This window comes from Geospiza fortis, unplaced genomic scaffold (assembly GCF_000277835.1).
Source record: "Geospiza fortis unplaced genomic scaffold, GeoFor_1.0 scaffold172, whole genome shotgun sequence".
Classification (NCBI taxonomy): Eukaryota; Metazoa; Chordata; class Aves; order Passeriformes; family Thraupidae; genus Geospiza; species Geospiza fortis.
In genome coordinates this window covers 11,230,427-11,248,157 of record NW_005054309.1, presented here as the reverse complement: position 1 = coordinate 11,248,157, position 17,731 = coordinate 11,230,427, and the positions used below count along the sequence as shown (strand labels likewise).

Sequence of the window (17,731 nt, the reverse complement as noted above, 5' to 3'; positions counted from 1 at the left end):
CCCTGCAGCCCCCATGCAGCCCACCTTCGACGCAGCGGCAGCCAGCCTGCAGCACGCGCGCGTACATGTCGGCGCGTGACTGGGAGAGCAGCTGGTCCCCGCTCAGGTAGGTGTTGTGGGACGAGGCGATGAAGTAGTGGCACAGGGGCTGCTGCATGTCCTGGTGCACCTGGCGGTGCAGCGGGTTGGACACCTCGCACGCCGGGCTGCGCATGAAGCTGGTGAAGCCTGCGGGCACAGGGAGAGCGCTCTGAGCCCCCAGAGCTGAGCCTCTGCCAGTGGCCGTGCACTCCAGGGCACAGGGGAGGCCACCCTGGCTCACACAAATGCCTTTTTCAGCAGAGCTCCTTGGTGGCACTCCTGTGCTGTGAATGGCAGTGCCCTCAGCACGGATGGGGGCACACAAGGCAGCAGCTGCCCAAAGCAGAGCCGTGCATCAGCAGCCAAGGCGCTGACCTATAATCTTCACTTCACAATTTTCTTTCCCCTGCAAGTTTATTCAAGAAGATGGTACTTCATTTATAACCCTCTAAATAGAGCAGCACTGTACAGAGAAAGTTTTAAAAATACCTTCTTTAAGAATGAAACATGTAAAATATTTGCAAAGGATGGTGCAAACAATACCAGCCCTGAAAGCAGCTCAGAGATAAAAGCAGCTGCAGCAGTAGGTTAAGAGAAGCAGGAATGCTTGCAGAAATATTGTTTAAGTGTCACAGCTTGTTTGTTTTACTTTCCTTTTTTCAGTTTGAGTGCAGCGCCCTGGGTCACATCAGAAGCTTGTTGAAGGGAGGCCATACCCAGGATTTAAATACCATGAGGAGGAAAATTCCTTCTTCCCCCCTCCCCAAATCACCACGTACATTATGCTGCTCTACAGAAGCTTCCTTCTGGGCAAAGGAACACAACATGGCTTTTAATCTATTTCATCCCAGCTCTGAGGCTGATCTGATACTAAATTAGATTCTGAATAAACATACAATTTACAAGTGCTTTCACAAGCAAAGGGAATCAGGTATTAAAGCCCAATGAAAATGCAACTATCTGTACTTTATTTCACAGAAGCATAAAGGAATGGATAGTGCAGGACCCCAGACCGCCAGAGCCCAGGCAGAATGAACACTTTGCTTTCATTACCTCACTGGGAGCAGGCTGTAGATAAACTGCATGGTGCAGGACAGCTCTGTAAGAGTGAGCAATAAATCCCCGCAGCCTCAGGCATCCAGCCCTGCTGCTGAGGATGGCTGTGATGGATGGCCGAGAGCTGCTGCCTCACCACACCTACTCACATCTCCCCCCTGACTCACAAAACGCTCCCACACTCCCGACTGCTGATCCAGGGCACAGCAAAAGCCTCACCAAAACACCATCAAAGCACTTCCACCACTCCACTGCAGCATGGCAAGAGAAAACTCACTCTGAAAACAAAACTTTTACCTTCAATCCCAAGAACATTTTGCTTCTTGTTTTCTTCTGACACTTCAAACTTCTGTATGATGTCCAGACAATATTCTGGTGTCACATTATTCATCTGCACAAAAACAGCAGTAGAGGTACACTCATTTTTACCAGCATGTGAAAATCTACGTAACTTGGAGGAGACAAACAGGAGTGAGAGGTAGCCATCAATTAAAACCTATGTCATTTTGGTCTCAAGATTAAAACCAGCTGGTTAGCAGCCTTAATAGTTGTACTGGCCAATACTGCTGAAATGAGAACTATGACATTATATTCTTTAATATAATCTTCTTAGACATGCAAAAAGATTTGGCAGGCTTGGATTTCATTTTCATGCGTTTTCCACTCCTATGATTTCATTACTTCCAAGGGAGTTCACTGTAATACACAGGCTAGGAGAGAAATAATTACATTCTGAAATGAAAAACAGCAGCTTTTCTGAAACAAATAGGAATGTTGTCAACAGCTTCAGCTAGGCCCCAGCTGAGGTTCTAACTGATTTGTGGGGCACTTACAAGTATTCACTTATATTTCCTTCAGAACTAAAGGAAAGGAATAGCTCCCATCTCATCTTTCCTCACTGCCTTGAGTTGCAGAGAACCAAAGGGAGAACGAGGACTGGGTGGATTTCATTTCTCCACTAACAACATCACAGGAAGACAATACTGGTTCTCAAACCTCTGGCACCTTTCATGTGCCATCATCCAGTTCACTGTTTGTACTGTCCCAGCTAAGCCAACCATCCTGAGACGCTTCAGGAATTACACAGGATAATAAAAAAGAACAATTCAGTAGAAAAAACAACTGATTATCCTTGCTCAGGCTGGTGTTTGATTGCAACCACTGCTCAGAGCAGGCCCTGTTCTGGTACAAGCTGGCTCAAATTAACTTTTCCATTATCCCCCATGGCTCCTTGCTGGTCCAGTGTGGGGTTCTCATGTGCTTGAGGAATGGAAATGTCTAATCTAGTCCAAGGCAGCATCTGCTGGGGAAAAGTCCACACATTTGTGCTTTTTTAATTGTAGCTTGAGAGCTGATGACTTTGGCCATTCATTTTTTGTTACACTTTAGAGTACTCCACTAAAAATAATATGGGTTGCTCTCCTAAACAGGGATTCTCCTAAAAAAGAAGCCAGTTTAGCAAGCTAACAAAAACCCCAACCCGCTTTTGTTGTGTCCTCAGGCTGCAGAGTGTTTCATATCCTGCCAAATGAGTAGCAGATGGAGCAGAACAGACTGTCCACAGATTTCCAAGCATCCAGACACCAGCAAAACCAAGATGCTGTTTGGGTGCTGAGGGCACTGGGGAGCTGCCTCCTGGCTGGGAGCACAATCAGCTTTTGGGGCAATGCTGCCCTGCCCCAGGGCATTGCTGGCATTGGGAACATTCAGGAATCTCCCTGACCTCCCAGTGCTGGGCACTGGGAAGGGGCACAGGGCTGCAAGGTGCCTCCAGCCTGCCCAGCCAAGAGGTTCACCTGCAGGAGCTGCTGCTTTCACTCTCTGTGGTTTGCTGCTGGAGCAGTGCTGAGCAGAGCAGCTCCCCAGACAGCTCTGTCCACACAGGGCTCTCAGCAGGGCACAGAGCGCTGAGAGGATGCACAATGCCAGACCTGACAGTCAGCTCCAGGGCTCTGCTGCATCAGCAGGTCATTGATGCCCCTGTGCACCCCAAAGGCATCTCCCCCACCTCTGCCACGTGCTCCTCTTCCCGCTCCAGGTCCCTGAGCACCCCCTCACACCACTATCCTGGGCACTTCAAAAATCATCCAAAGCAGCTCAAACTCCTTCTAGAAGCATTTCAAAAAACAGTAAAACCTTCAGAACTCTCTTCTGTCCCATCTGTGCTTTGTCCTCTGCCCCAAGTTAATATTTTCCATAAAATCCTTTCCCTAAACTTGAATGTAAGTGCATGGCCATAGACATGGGTGCAGATATTGCCCTACCTTCTGTTCCACCCTCAGAAACTGGGCCAGCTCCTCAGCAGTGAGATGATCCTTCTTGTCACTGTAGCTTAGGAGCAACAGGTACAGATCTCGACGCAAGGACATCATCTTGTAAAACACTGAGAATTCTTCAAAGTTCAGGGTTCCTTGGTTCTCATCTGTGTCTGCCTCCTAAGAGGTAACGACACTCAGGTAAACATGCTCAGCACAGGAGAAATCAGGGAATAAAACAGAGCAGGACTTGTGTACACCAACAGAAAGGTAGTAAATTCTAGTCTGCGAGACTGTTCAGACACAAATCCTAACAGGCAAAATTATATCATCATCTCTGGGGTTTTTGGTGAAAACAATTACTAAACTAAAGCCACAGATTCCCCATGAAACTCTAATTTCCTTCTTTAATTCCATATTTATTTCCCCCAGAAAGAGGCTCACCCTGGGCTTTATTCTGATCTCTTGCCCTCCTGTACGCCCTGCAGTTATCCTGGATTAAAACACAGCAAGAGGCATAACAAGGCTTCCCCAACAACAATCTTAAACCATTCAGGACAATGTCAGAGTCTTCAATGCACATTATTTAATCTGCAGCACTCTCAGTCCCAGCAGCACTCTGCAGAGGGGACAACTGAGACTCCCCACCAAAACATACACCCAGCATCTCCAGGCTTGATTTGCTGCTTCTCCTCAGAGGTAGGAAGAGAAGAAAACAGTACTTAGCACACACTAACACAAGCTTTTTCCTGTGAACATCTGCCTAAGAGGATTGCTTTGGATTTTCAAAACAAAGAATACATTCTGGAGAATGGCTGGCAGGCACTGTGTGGGTCTCCATGCAGAAAGCAGCTGCAAACTCCTATCACAGCAAGTCAGCTGAGAGGAGAGGAATTCTCAGCTAAATGGTGCTGAATGGGGTTTTAAATCATTTTAGATCTATTACATATCTTAGATGACATTTATAATCTGTGGGAACGTGTAGAACCCAAACTAATCTCTGCAACACCACCCCACCAGTTTCCAGGTCTTTGGGAGTAACTCCAGACTCCAAAGATGCATCTCTAGTGGGGAATTTATGAAGAATAGAAGATTCTTCAACTTTCCCATGTTTTACAGCAAACCAGCTTTGAGCTGGTATTGGTTTAGAAAAGTGAAGATTACTTTTTTGCTCTCCATTATGTCCTTGGCTTATCTTTCCTTTCCTACAGTAAACACAAGGACTAGTGGAAAATGGGAGCTGTTTTCATACAACAGAAGTAAAAAATTGATTCTAAATCAATCAAATCTGAATGGCTAAATATGAGGAAGTTGTTAAAGAAAACCTAATTACTTGCATAAAGCCAGTTTCTATTCAATAATTTTCCATAAAGGACATAAAAAATATTTCAGTGGCAACAGAGTAACTTCATTGTCCATCAATGCCAGCATTGAACAGTTCAGTTCACAGAGCTGAAACCAACAGTGCAGCAGAAAGAGTAACATTGGTTACTTTTCTGTGTGCTTCATGTCATTGAAACAACATTCTGATGCCTACAAAAAGGTAGGACTTTGAAAAGCCTGTGAGTGCTGTGTTTTTGGCCCCAGGCTGCAGATCCTGCCCTGGACATGGCCAGAAATGGATGTTAGCTGGTGGCCCAGGCACAGACCTGGAACATCTGGCGGACCTTCCTGCGGGGCAGGCTGACGTTCAGCTTGTGCATCAGCTGGTGGATCTCCTCAATGTTCAGCAGCCCGTCCCCGTTCTTGTCAGCCTCCTCGAAGGTCTGCTTCACCCAGCTGCCAGCGTGTCAAGGACAGGCACACAGGGGCTCTCCCCAGGGACAGGAGGCAGGGCAGCTCAGGAAAGAACCCTTTTGCCCCAGCCCTTACTACAGCTCAGCCAAATGCTTAAAACCACAACTGGTTTATGGCAATTATTCACAGCTCCAGCCCCTCTGCACTCCCATTTCTGGTGCTGGTTCCTCCTCTGAGAACGTGCTCCAAAGGTTTCAGATATTGCTGGGCTTACTCTGGGATCTTCTTCCACCTGTCCCTTCATTCTACCTGAGCTTCACTTCCCAACAGCACCTTTCACCCCCTCCTTGCACAAATATCCCTCAGCACCTCCTGCTAAGTTCTTGCAGTAGCTGGGAGTGGGACAGGGCCATTCTGTGTGCAGGCTCCCAGCTGCCACACTGGATAAAACAAACAGGACTTGCAGTGATGTTTCACCAGGAGAGAAGATACAGCAGACAGGAGCAGCTCAGAAAAGCCATGGTTAAATAAAGCAAGCTGAGGACAGGTGCAACAGAGCATGCAATACTACCCCAATGGACCTGTGCCTGCTGTGAATCAGAATCAAACACGGCAGATATAAATTAAAAATACCTGAAATATGTATATTCTCCAGGAGTACCACTGGAGATTTCCATGAGGCAGAAGAACAGACAGGTTACAATTTTAATTAAGATGGCCTTGGGGTTTGGTTTTTGGGGGAAGAGTGTTCTTTGCGTATAACATTTTAGTCATCACTGTTGTGAAAAAAAACTATTGGGAAAAAAAAGGCACATGAAGAAAATATTCAGAGAACATGAGGTTCACTTTGGCTACTGGGCTACAACAAACATTTAAGAGCTTTAAGGATTTGTGCTCCTGACAAACAATGGAGGCTGGGAAGGCACAGGCATCTGACTTACACAAGAGCAACAGAGATGGCCAGGAGTTACTGAGGTATTGAGATAACTAGAAATAACTGGTTCTCCTCTTCAAAAAGGAATTCATTACAAAATGCAAGCCTATCCCCTGACTCCCATGCAGTTTGATCCAGTCCCCAAGGCACAGCCCATGGTTTATCACACACAGAAGTGTCCATGTCAAACCCATTGCTCAGGTTTCCATCGCAATCAGTGGAAGGGCTTTGGTCACTCAATAGGAGGAGAAGGGACAGGCTGTGCTGAGGTGCCTGGAAACCAAGGCAGGAACATGACCCAGGAGGAGGGCTGGCCCCTCAAAGGATACTGGTCGTGCGTTCTCTGGCGCTTGGCCAGCGAGTCCTCGTCGCTGATCCCGGCCAGGAGGTACTTGAGCCCCGTGATCCAGGTGCGAGCCTCCTCGGGGTTGGACGTGATCAGGTCCAGGCTCTCCAGGTGGTTGCCATGGTAAATGGTGAAGCAGCAGCTGGGGTCGAAGCTGCCCTCGGCGTGGCGGTGGAAGATCTCCGACTGCCGGCCCTCGCTGACTTTGTAAATGGAGTCGATGACAACTGGGGGGAAAGGGAACCAAAGGCCATGCTGGGACAGCCAGCCAGCCTCTTCCTGCTTCTCCCAATTCTGAGTTATTCAGACTTGGAGGCTGATTAATATTAAACTTTATTAATATTACATCTTCACATCCCAAAGCCCTGTGGGACTGAAGGTTTCCCTGCCATGGCTGTGCCAAGTGCCAGCTGCCCTGGAGGCTCTGAGCACTGCCCAGAACATCACAGGGCTGAGGCTACAGGAGACAGACACCATCAGCCCCCGAGCCCCTGTGTGGCTCTGTAAGTCCCACTCTAATACTGAACTGCCCCAGAAATTAGAAGAAATATGAGGAGGTTACTTTTTGCCTTTTCGCTCTTCCGGGAGGGCCTCCATCGGATGCAGGTCCTGTGCTCGTCCAGGTAGAAGAGACGGACCAGCCCCTTGGTTCCACTCTTCAGCTTCACCATCTGCGTCCCAGACTGCATCACGCTCATGCATCTTTCAACTGTGAGGCAGAGCAGAACAAATTCAGCTGAACGGCCACCTCGCCCACTAATGCCATGGCTAATGCCATGGCTGCCAGGCACACCCCAGCTCTGACCTGAGCCTCCAGTGACAGAAAGTGGGCAGTGCTGGGAGACTATTCCTTCCTCACTGCCACCTTCTGCACACAGGAAAATGGAACAGCTCATCTGTCTGAACACCCTCACAACAAAGGAGGCAAGGAAAACTTTCGTCTGTGTTGAAGGAAAACATTTTATAGTTGTTTCATGCTCATCTTATTTACATTTTTTCTATTACTGCACACAGTGCTGTAATTTAAACCCCAGCACTCCATGTACTTGGACTGGTGAGATCCTCATTCAAACCCTGCAGTCCTTTGGGCTCAGTAGCCCTGGAGTTTGTCCCTCATGCTGTGACACTGGCAGAGCTGCTCACAGAATAGCACAGACACATTCACACCCTCTCCATGCTGCCACCGACCTTACAACTCACACTGGGATGATTTCCTTTTATCCACCCGTCCCATCCGAATGATAAGGCTTTTTCCTCCTCTGTGTTTTGACTAAAATAAACCCATTTCTTCCATTTCCCATCCTCCCTCCTGCAGCCTTCCAAACACAAGGATCAAGATAAGATTTCCTCTTGATCTCAGTACATATCCATGCTCTTAAATTACCTTCTGGTTTTATCCATTCACAGCCTCTCCTCACTTGGTATCACTCCAAATTCACCTCCCTGGGTGATTTGTTTACACTCTGGCTGGCTCCCAAATAAACTCTCTGGGTCTGTCTTTATTTCTTATCACCCTTCCTCTCTCCAGCACTTCTCTCTCCAGTGCTCCTCAGTGTCACAGCACAGGCTAACCCACACTCCCACTCCTCTGCCAGAGCTGGGATTTATTTATTTATTCTCCCAACAGCTCTGACACGCTCACAGGCAGTCAGAGCAGCATCTAAACATTGAGCAAACCAGCGCTGAACAGCCCTTGGCACTGGAATAACCTCCCCTGGCTCCCTCACTCACAAGCAGCTGGCAAGGCAAACCCCACATGGAATAAACCCCATCAGAAGGAGTCTTTTTCCTGAGTTCTCTTTCTTGGAGGAAGGAGGGGACTGAGGTTGAGCTGAACAGAACCAAATTCTTCTGAAAGCATCACGTGAGTGCAATAAATGTGTCCTTTATTATGTCCATAAATAATGGCACCCCCTGGATCAGCACACACTGAATGAAGGTGAGTTTGGAAGGGCTTTAAGATAAACCACAAATGTGGCATAAATCAAGCCAGAAGGAGATGTTAGACCATATCCACATGTTGGCTGGGGCAGCATTAACTTGGATCTATCTGAAGATGCACAAAGTACCAGGAAGACAAACATTTACACCACAAGGGATGGAAAACCCCAAATCTGAGAGAAGAAAGACGCACTGAAGCAAAAATAGTCTCTAAAACTCCCTATGTATATCCACACAGGAGTGCCTTTTCTTGGCAGAGCCAGCCTTTCCCTGTGGAACTGAGTTTAGGTCAGGTTTGCCTTGGATTCCTACCAAGACAAACACGACTTGTCGCAGCACAGCAGTGAGGGTACTCACCCCTGTGAGTGTGGGTACACAAACGTGCCCTGCTCCATCAGCCTGGCACACACACCACCAGCACCTCCGATTTCACTAACAGAGAGATCACTCCAGCAGGGCTTTAGCTCACTAAGAGGTTTAGCAACAAGCTACTCAACACAGAAAATCTGCTTCTTTGCACCTAAGGCTAGCAGTGACTGGTGAAAGTCTTACAAAAAGAACTAATTCTCACATAAGTCTCTCTATTAGCACCAGCTCAGTTGTCAGAGAAAAAATCCAAGCCTGGTTTCACTGAGATGCCATTGAGGACAGCCAGCAAAAGGCAGAAGGGAGAAGATCACATTTATTCAATACAAGAAAAGCAGAGGATGGGCCACAGTCAGGTAACTGCAGCCAACAAAACTGTGGGGGAAAACAAAAACTATAAAAGGCAATCCAGTTCCTTCTTCACCATTTCAATTGCTTAAACATTTCTACATCACATTTGGAATTGTTATGGGCGCAGTCACATTCATGCTTCAGGCACACTTCGGTCACAGGGAATAGATTTTAAAACACTTTCCTTTACAAAGTGGAAGAAACCCAGTTCCTGCCCAATATCTCAACAGCCTGCACTCCCAAACCCCACCTGCAGCAGGTCCAGTGCCCCGGGGAGCACCATCTTTGCTGCTTGCACCTCCCCAATTCCAAGGAAGTACCATGAGAATGCAAACATTTAAAGAATAGTAAACATGTAAGAGAGTTCATGGCATCATTCCTGCTGTGTAGGTGTTAATAACAAAGGCTCCACGTTCAAGAAGGGACTGGGGTAATGGAAATGCCACAGCAATCATGAGCCCACTGGATCTCAGCTCTGCAAACCATTTACAAAACACCCCATCCTCCCCTTCAGGCTATTTATAAAATATAAGCACGCAAATAAAAAAGGTCTTTTTCAAATCTATTCTCAGTATGCTAATGCCGGTCCCTTGCCAGACACCACACATTAGCATCTGAATCAGGGAAGGTATTGAGCAGTGCAGGGCAGAATAAAGCTCCAGAAGAGCAGTTCAGGAAGGATTTCACTAAGGAATAGGGAAGCTGGTTCCAGAAAAACATCTAATCCTGTAGATAAACCAGGAATACAGAGTAAATGAAGCAGCTCCTCAATGCAGACATAGATTAAAATTTGGGGAAGCGAGACATGATTCCCATTAAAAGATATTCTTCTAACACAAGGACTAGCTGTGCATTTTTTGCTCAAAGTCTGAAAATGAATTAAATTAAACTAGAACACAATGGAGTTTATGTTACAAGATCAAAGAAAATTAATCTGGAAGTTTAAATAAAAAATGATGCTTATGCAATGTATAAAGAAGGTATCCTTGCCCATGGCAGAGAGCTGGAACTGGGTGAACCATTCCATGATTCTATGATAGTTGAAGCTTTAATTTAAAATTAAAAACCCCTGAAAACTACATTCACTTCTGTTTGCAGAGTTATGCAAACTTGACAGTCTAAAATCATCCCAACAGACATGCTGGAGTTTAACGGGATTTAATAATGAAAGACCAGTCTACTTTTCTTCCTCCCAAAATAACCCTTTAAAGCAATACAGACCTGAATTCAAATAGCACTTTTTAATTTATCTCAGCCACGAGAATCACTCCTAACACACACCTCTCCTTACGGGAGGAGCTCTTCTGTACCCGAGGGTAAACCAGACACAAACCCGTCTGTGCCAGCTCGACCCTCTCTGGGGTGCCCAGCACGTGGCAGGCCTCTGAGGCCAGGAGCAGAGCATCCCATGGAGCCCTGGGATGTCCCTGAGAGCCGGGGTGCCCGGCAGCTCTGTGGGTGCCCCTGCCCAGGCTGCTCTGGCTGCCCTCTGAGCTGGCACTGCCGGGCAGCTGCGGCCGCTCCAGGGCACTAATCCCCAAACCAGCCCGTGCCTCCCTCTGTCCCTGTGCCACCCTCCGTCCCTGTGCCACCCTGCATCTCTTTGTTCCACCCTGCATCCCCATGCTACCCTCTGTCCCCTCGTCCCACCTTCCTTCCCCTCGTGCCACCCTCCGTCCCCTCGTGCCACCCTCTGTCCCCATGCACTCGGGTTATCCTCTGATACCCAGGGATGGCCCAGCACCAGCCCCCAGGATCCCCACAAACCCCCATGGCTCTGAGCCACTGCTGTTCCCTGCATCCCAGGAGCTGGGAATTCCTCTGGTTTAAAGTTCATTTAATCCCAGCAGTCACACTGGTGAGAGCACTTCTGCCTGCCCTTGTGCCTCACCACAAGGACTTCAGGGTGTGCAGGACCCTGCAGTCGATACCAGAAGGAAATTATTTGGGGAAGCAAGACATTACACTGAGCAGCATTTCCCAGCAACCAGAAGAGCATTTTGCTATACAGGGCACATCCCTGCAGTGAAACAAACACCCCCTTCCACAAAACATGTTCTCTGAAATTAACTAAATATCCTGGCTATTCTTTGCTACTATATTTTGGGGTTTAGTTATTCAAGAAAACACTATTACCTTTGCATTAGCAGCACAACTCTACTGCCAAGAGTATACAGCAAAAGGAATTATCTGTCTCACCCCTCTTGCGAGACAAATAATTTTACTTAAAAATCAAAACAAATTTCTTATTGCTGTCCACAAAAAGTTCTTTTATTTTCCTGTATGTTAAGAAATTAATATTTCAAAGTGCAACCAAATGACAAAAGGTCTGGTCTCATCTTGCTTTTATGGACTTACTGTTACAGGCATCTGACAAAACAAAAAGATTAAATAAGGTATAAAGAGCATTACCAAACACTGAGAAGTATAATTATGGAAGAGGCTATAAACTGGGCTTCTGAATGATAGGCATCAACTGCATTAAGCCAACATTAAGCTTGACGAGATAAAAGGTACCCATGAAATGCAGGAGTTACTTTTCTAACTGCAGCAGCAGCTCTTCTCCCCTGCATTCAGTATTTTGGGGCTTCTGTGTATTTTGTGAAGGGCTGTGAAGCCCTGGCACAGCTGCCCAGGGCAGTGGTGGGGTCACTGTCCCTGGAGCATGTGAAAAACGAGTGGATGTGGCTGCTGAGGACCCAGTTTAGTGCTGAACACTGTGGTGGTGCTGGGCTGATGGTTGGATTTCATTATCTGAAAGGTCCTTCCCAAAAAGCCCCCAGCCTGCACTGGAGCCCACAGACAGCTGCACTGTGCTGTCCCAGCAGTGAAAATCCCCTGGATCCAACCCAAGCCCAAAGCAAACCCCAGAACCCTGCAATGTTCTCAGCTCTCTGCACTCTCCTCGTGCCCTGTCCTGCATCATTCCCCCATCCTGAGCACTAAGTCTGCCCTTCCAGTAATGCCACTAAACACCATTTTCTGCCAGGTCCTCCCAGAGAGCACATCTCATCTAAATCCCACAGAGCAGCACTAATGCCATCAGGGTGCTGATTGTTGGGGGGTTACATAACAGCCAAAGAGCCTGGGGGGCACAGAGGGCAGATGCAGGTCTGGGGCACTCCAGGGGCCCAGGCAGGATTGGGGTTTGGTTTAAATAGCCACAGCTCATGTTTCATGCCAGTTTAATTTGCTTTGCAGCAGCTCTTCCAGCCTCACAGAATTTCATATTAAGCTTCTTACAGTGGGTTTAATGGTAATCCCTGGGAAGGCCATGGACACGAGATGGACAATCAATCTCTCACACTTCTGCATTTCCCAAGAAACCCTCGAGGAAGCCACACAGCACCAGCAGAGACACCAGAGGCTGAAAAGGGCACAGGCAATTCATCTCAGCCCTGGAGAGGCAGAGCATCAACACAAGTAACCAAACACAAGTTGAGACTAATCAAAACAACCGAATGGTGTCTAATCAAAGGAAATCACTAACTCTGGGAAGCAGCTTGTGCTTGTAAAGTCACTAAATAACATGCAAACAAAAAGGGGTGAAGCTTAAGGGCAAAACCATTCACTATCCAGAATGGAGAAACAACCCCAAGCACAGCCGAAATCTATCAGCATGTTTCAGCTCTTTGTAAGTCTGGGAACTGTCCGGTGGTTTCTTTTTTTCTTTCAAAAAAACCCAAAACAAATGCAAAAACCGGGGAGCAGCAGCTCCCAGAAGTCATGTCTGAGTAACGTGTATTTCACAGTAACTGCTCTTTCAGCCTCCCCTATTGACACTGCGGGCTCAGTGCTTCCAGGACGACCAATAACTCATCTTATTTTCACATTACAAGTGAAAGGTCTCTGCTCTTCACCTTTTCAAGCTGATCCCTGACAAGCCTTAGTTATTCTTGCCATGGGAGAACCCAGAGCTCCTTCCCAGACCGAGGCCCCCTCCTCTTCTGCTCTTAGAGATCAGAAAGGAACCAGAAGGATCCAAACAAAGGCTTGCCACTACAGTATAATCCAAAAAGAGCCTGAATGGTCCTTAATGACAAGCTTTGTTGCCTCACTGAGACTTCACAGAGCACTGTGCAGTGCAGAAATGTCCGGCCACTGCCTCTTTTACAGGGGCTGTGCTGCCCTGCTGGACACGATGAATAATGCATGTTTTCCAGCCCTGCCCAAGGAGCCCTCCTTCTGCCAGCTCAGCAAAGTTCCACTTATTATCTTCAAGCAATTAGCCCAGGTTTCATCCTTTCTTCAGAAACAACTCCACCAGAGCTGGGCACTGTGAGAGCCCTGGTGCCACAGCAGCACAGCGTGGCTGAGGACTGTACCGTTTTCCATTAGGACTGTGGAATTAATCCTTTGTCAACATGAAAAGCACAATTGTTTAAGCACAGCCATGGCCAAGCGCCAAGGCACATTGTCACATCAATGGGGTGAACAAGGAGCACAGATTTATTAAGCAAACACAGTTAAGTTTGCACATCCTAATCCTCTTTCTTCCTCGAGGATCCCTCAGCAGGGAGGGCACAGCAGTCGATTATGACACTCCAGAAAGTGGAAAAAGCAGGAGGTGGGAAGACAGGGAGGAGGAGAGTTTCTGCTGCCCCGGCCAAGGGGAGCACACAGGTGTGTGGTGTCACTGTGCCAGATCCAGGGCGGCTTTCAGGACCCTCCCTGTGTGACCATGGCATGGAGAACCAGCACCATCCCCAGGTCTGTGCCCATGTCCCCAAAGGAAACCCCAGGGCTCCCCAGGCTGGGGAATCTCTGCTCAGGAGGGCAATGCCTCCCTCACTGCAGCTGAGCCACCCCTGCAGTGCCAGGGGCTCCTCCTTCGAGGCCTCCCTGCCTGGAAGGGAGAGAGAGCAGAGAGCAGAGAGCATCTGAGCACCCCAGGAGCTGTGCCTCTGGATGCAGAGGTGGAGAACAGTGAGCCACGAGCTCTTTCTCTGCCAGAATCCCATATCTGCCCTCTAAAAAATCAATAAATACATAAATAAGGATCATACACCATTGAATTAGATTTTGTTCTCAGCCTCCCTGTGTTGTATGATGCAACAAATACAATTCCCACCACAATACACTGAGCTAGGGCAGGCCTCCTCATTCACCACACCGCCCTTTGTATGTCACACCTCCCACTTAACTTCACCAATTTAACAAAAAATAGGGGAAAAACTCCCCCACCACCAAAAGGCCCTTCCTAGAGCTCGCTCCTGTGCCCACACAGAGACGTGCAGAGGATGAACTGCGCCAGCCTCAGTGCAAGCAGTCAGCTCTGGTGTCTGCAGACTGATCAGCAAACAGCCACGTGTGGCAGCACCTCAGCCCTGTCAGCACCACGGGCTGGGAGAGGAGTGCCCTCATGGCAGGGCACAGGAGCAGCTGGAGGGGGATCCAGTCCCCAGCACCTGGGGCCAGGCTGGAGGAGCACTGCTTCCCTCCAGGCCACCAAACAAAGCCACATCTGGGGCTCGGCTAGAGACTAGGAAGAGGGGAAAAAGCAGAACAGAATGGAAGGTGAAGTTAATTAACCTTTAAAAGTAATGAATGGAGACTGCAGTGCAACAGATGATATGAACTAATTTATTCACCCTCCTCAGAAATAGTCACTTTGCTAAAGAAACATGTTTATCTATTCTATTTTAAATTACCTCGGTGCCAGTCACCGACAGTGACTCATCTGTGGGCAAACAATGAACTGACAGTCTCAAACACCAAAGTGATTTTATTACTGAAAATGATGCTGCTTTATGCATCTGAGTTCCAGGCTGATCAATGTTTCTGTTGGTAAGGTGGGAACACCTGTGAGCCCGCTCTCTGCTGCATTGATAACCTGCCACAGCACAGCTCCAGCTCCCTGCCCTACAGCCAGGGAAAAGCCAGCCTGGGCTCCTCACAGCTCCCCTTCAGTCAGGCAAGGAGACACGAGCAGCACATGCTCCCTGAGGCATCAGCTGCTGGAGGAAAGAGGAACAATCAGCACACACACACCCCTTGCAGCAAGCTCAGTGCTGGACAGGGCTGGGAGGTTTCTGTCAGCACGTTCTGCTCGCAGCCCCTGGTGTCCCCAAGCTGCTGTGTGCCACCACTGCCCCCAGTGTGGCACTGGGGCAGCTCAGGCTCCAGCTAAGCACTGAAGGAGCTACCTCAACAACTCTCGTCTATGCCCCAGGGTTTTGGAAAGACAGCAGTTCTTCAGCAAATGACAAAAATGAATGACCACAACGTTTCCCCTAACACCATGTCAGTGTTCTGTGGATTTACTGAAATGAGTAGATTCCATTCATAAGCACCAAAACCACGAACACTAAGCAGTTAGCAAGCACATAACCCAGTTACTCCCTGGCCAGCCACATCCTCTGCAGAGCTGGTGAGACACTGCCCCAGGAGCCATCGGCACCCAGCTCCAGCACCCTCTGCACCCTCAGCAGGGCCACGCAGGGACTCTTTGTGGTGCCCCACTGTGACACTCGGGTCAGGCAGCACTCAGGGCAACACTGGGCAACCTCCTCAGGATACACCAAACCATCTGGAGGCTTTCCACCTGCCAAAGCTGCCATGTGCATGTGCTAACTTCTTGTGAGTGCATTTAATGGTGAGACAATTTAAGCTGTTACTGGAATGAAACCTGTGGATGGCCAAGTTCTCCCCAGGAGACTGGTGCCTTCCATATCCACTCAGACCAGTTTGCTGTTCCAGGCTAATTCCCTTACATTCCAGGATTCCAGAGCCTACACTCAGTGCCTGGACAGCTGCCTGGACAGCTGCAGGCACAGGAGTCCCAAAGCAGCACTAATAAGGACATCAAACAGGGCACTGCCATTGTCCTTGCTACAGGGGGAGCCCAGCCATGACTCCACCTCAAACCTCAGTGTCAGGGACACCCCAGGACAGCCGGGGACAGCAGGGACAGCCACTCACTGCTCTACAGGCCTGGCTGCCCTCCCCACACAGAGATGGCACTGCCACAGCCAAGGATGACCAGCTGGAATTTGGCCTTGCTGTCACATCTGGGTGAGGAAGGGACTGCAGAATGACCAGGAGCAGAACTCCACCCTCAGCCGAGTTCTCTGCTGTGGGACGTGCCTACCCACACATACAGGGCCATGAGATTCAAAACTTGAACCTGATGCTTTCCTTGCAGGCCTGTTCCAGCCCCTCCAGGAGAGCTGGCTGCTGTGAATTATTCAGTGGGGCCATATCCATTACCTGCAGCACCTGGGAAGGCAGATGGAGTAACACCTGCCCTCCTTTAGCCACGGCCACCAGAGCTAGAGCTCCATGGAGAGCTCTGGGTTCCCAGCACCAGCAGCCTCTGGCACCACAGCTCAGCAGCCCCAGCACAGGCAGCCCTCCCCGCAGGCCATCCTCAAATAACTCACTTTTGCCTAAAATAGGCTCTGGTTTTTATACAATAGCTGTGCCTATTCCCAGAGACTTCCAGCAGATAAAAAATATCTATTAAAATCAACCGTGACAGACACAAAGGGGAAAAAAGTATCAACTGCCAACACTGCCCTGAAATTTTCTAACATCTTATAACAGGAAAGATGATATTTCAAAGTATAATGCATGACTTTTGATGGCTTTATTTCAGATTAGCTTGTTTGATTTTAAATTACAGACAGTCTTGTCACAAAAATTTCTTCTGTACCACACAATTCTAGCAAGAAAGCTCTTATGCTAAATGTATTTTCTAAGTGTTTTCTTTAAAAAAACATAATCCAACATCCTTAAGAATGAGCAAAATATAAAAATTAACTTTAGTCTACGATGATTTTTCCTTCTCTCTACAGCATTCACTCTCTATCCACTTAGAGGCTTAAGCTAACTGCCACTTTCCATTCAGCACTGACTTAAACTGAAAAAAATTAGATGTTATAAACTACAAGATACTGAAGAAAGTTATTCAAGATGTCTTCTTTTTTGTGCCATCTCTTGCAATTCTTGGAAAGACATCTTTTATCCTGTGCTTTCATTCAAATTTTACATACCACTTGCAAATGTGTTATACTATTTATAAGTGCTACTAAAAAAACCCAACAAACTCTTCTGCACTGAAAGCCACAGCAAAATTCCCAACAGATGAAAAGGTCAAGAATGTTTTTATTCAAGGCAAACACATTTGTAATAATTTAGGCTAACACAGAAGTGCAGTTTGTTCTCATCAAAAGAGCAGTATCTCAAACACAAGCTACATGTTTTCATAGAGAAATTGACTTGACTTTCAAGTCAATACAAACCCACCAGGTTTTCTTGTTAAACATTCAGGAATAGATACACAGTTGTTATACCGACAATGTCCACATCAACACTGCAATTTACCAAACCCACGGGTTAAGTTACCTGATTTTTCTATAACCATTTCCAGACACACTATGAGCTCATCCTATGGCAATTCCAAACTCAAACATCCTTACCTTTTTCTGGACTTAAATTTTTATATACTTCAAGGTCTGCCATTAAATTTGTAACTCGGGCATTATTGGCAAGCAGAATGGAAATTCCCCCTTCGGGAAAGGCTCAGTTTGATCTTCATGTCTTCAGAGCCAAGCAATCCTTGGAAGCACAGCCGAGCACTGCTCCTCAGGATGAGCCAGGAAACCTCGGTGATCCATAGCACAAATCCAGAGGGGAGAGCAGGTCACTCCGCTCACGCTGGAG

General features: G+C 47.7%; 1 protein-coding gene across 1 annotated transcript in view; it reads right to left on the bottom strand.

The window, feature by feature from the left end:
* The window catches only part of PLCH1 (phospholipase C eta 1), a 44,940-nt gene that overhangs the window by 18,705 nt on the left and 8,504 nt on the right, over positions 1–17,731 (bottom strand). Inside the window, exons 2-7 of the mRNA XM_031055444.1 lie at positions 6,972–7,118; positions 6,393–6,636; positions 5,042–5,171; positions 3,402–3,572; positions 1,435–1,528; positions 25–228 (exon numbers count right to left, since the gene is read on the bottom strand). Coding sequence (XP_030911304.1) covers positions 25–228; positions 1,435–1,528; positions 3,402–3,572; positions 5,042–5,171; positions 6,393–6,636; positions 6,972–7,118 — 990 coding nt within the window. The remainder of the gene's footprint in view (positions 1–24; positions 229–1,434; positions 1,529–3,401; positions 3,573–5,041; positions 5,172–6,392; positions 6,637–6,971; positions 7,119–17,731) is intronic.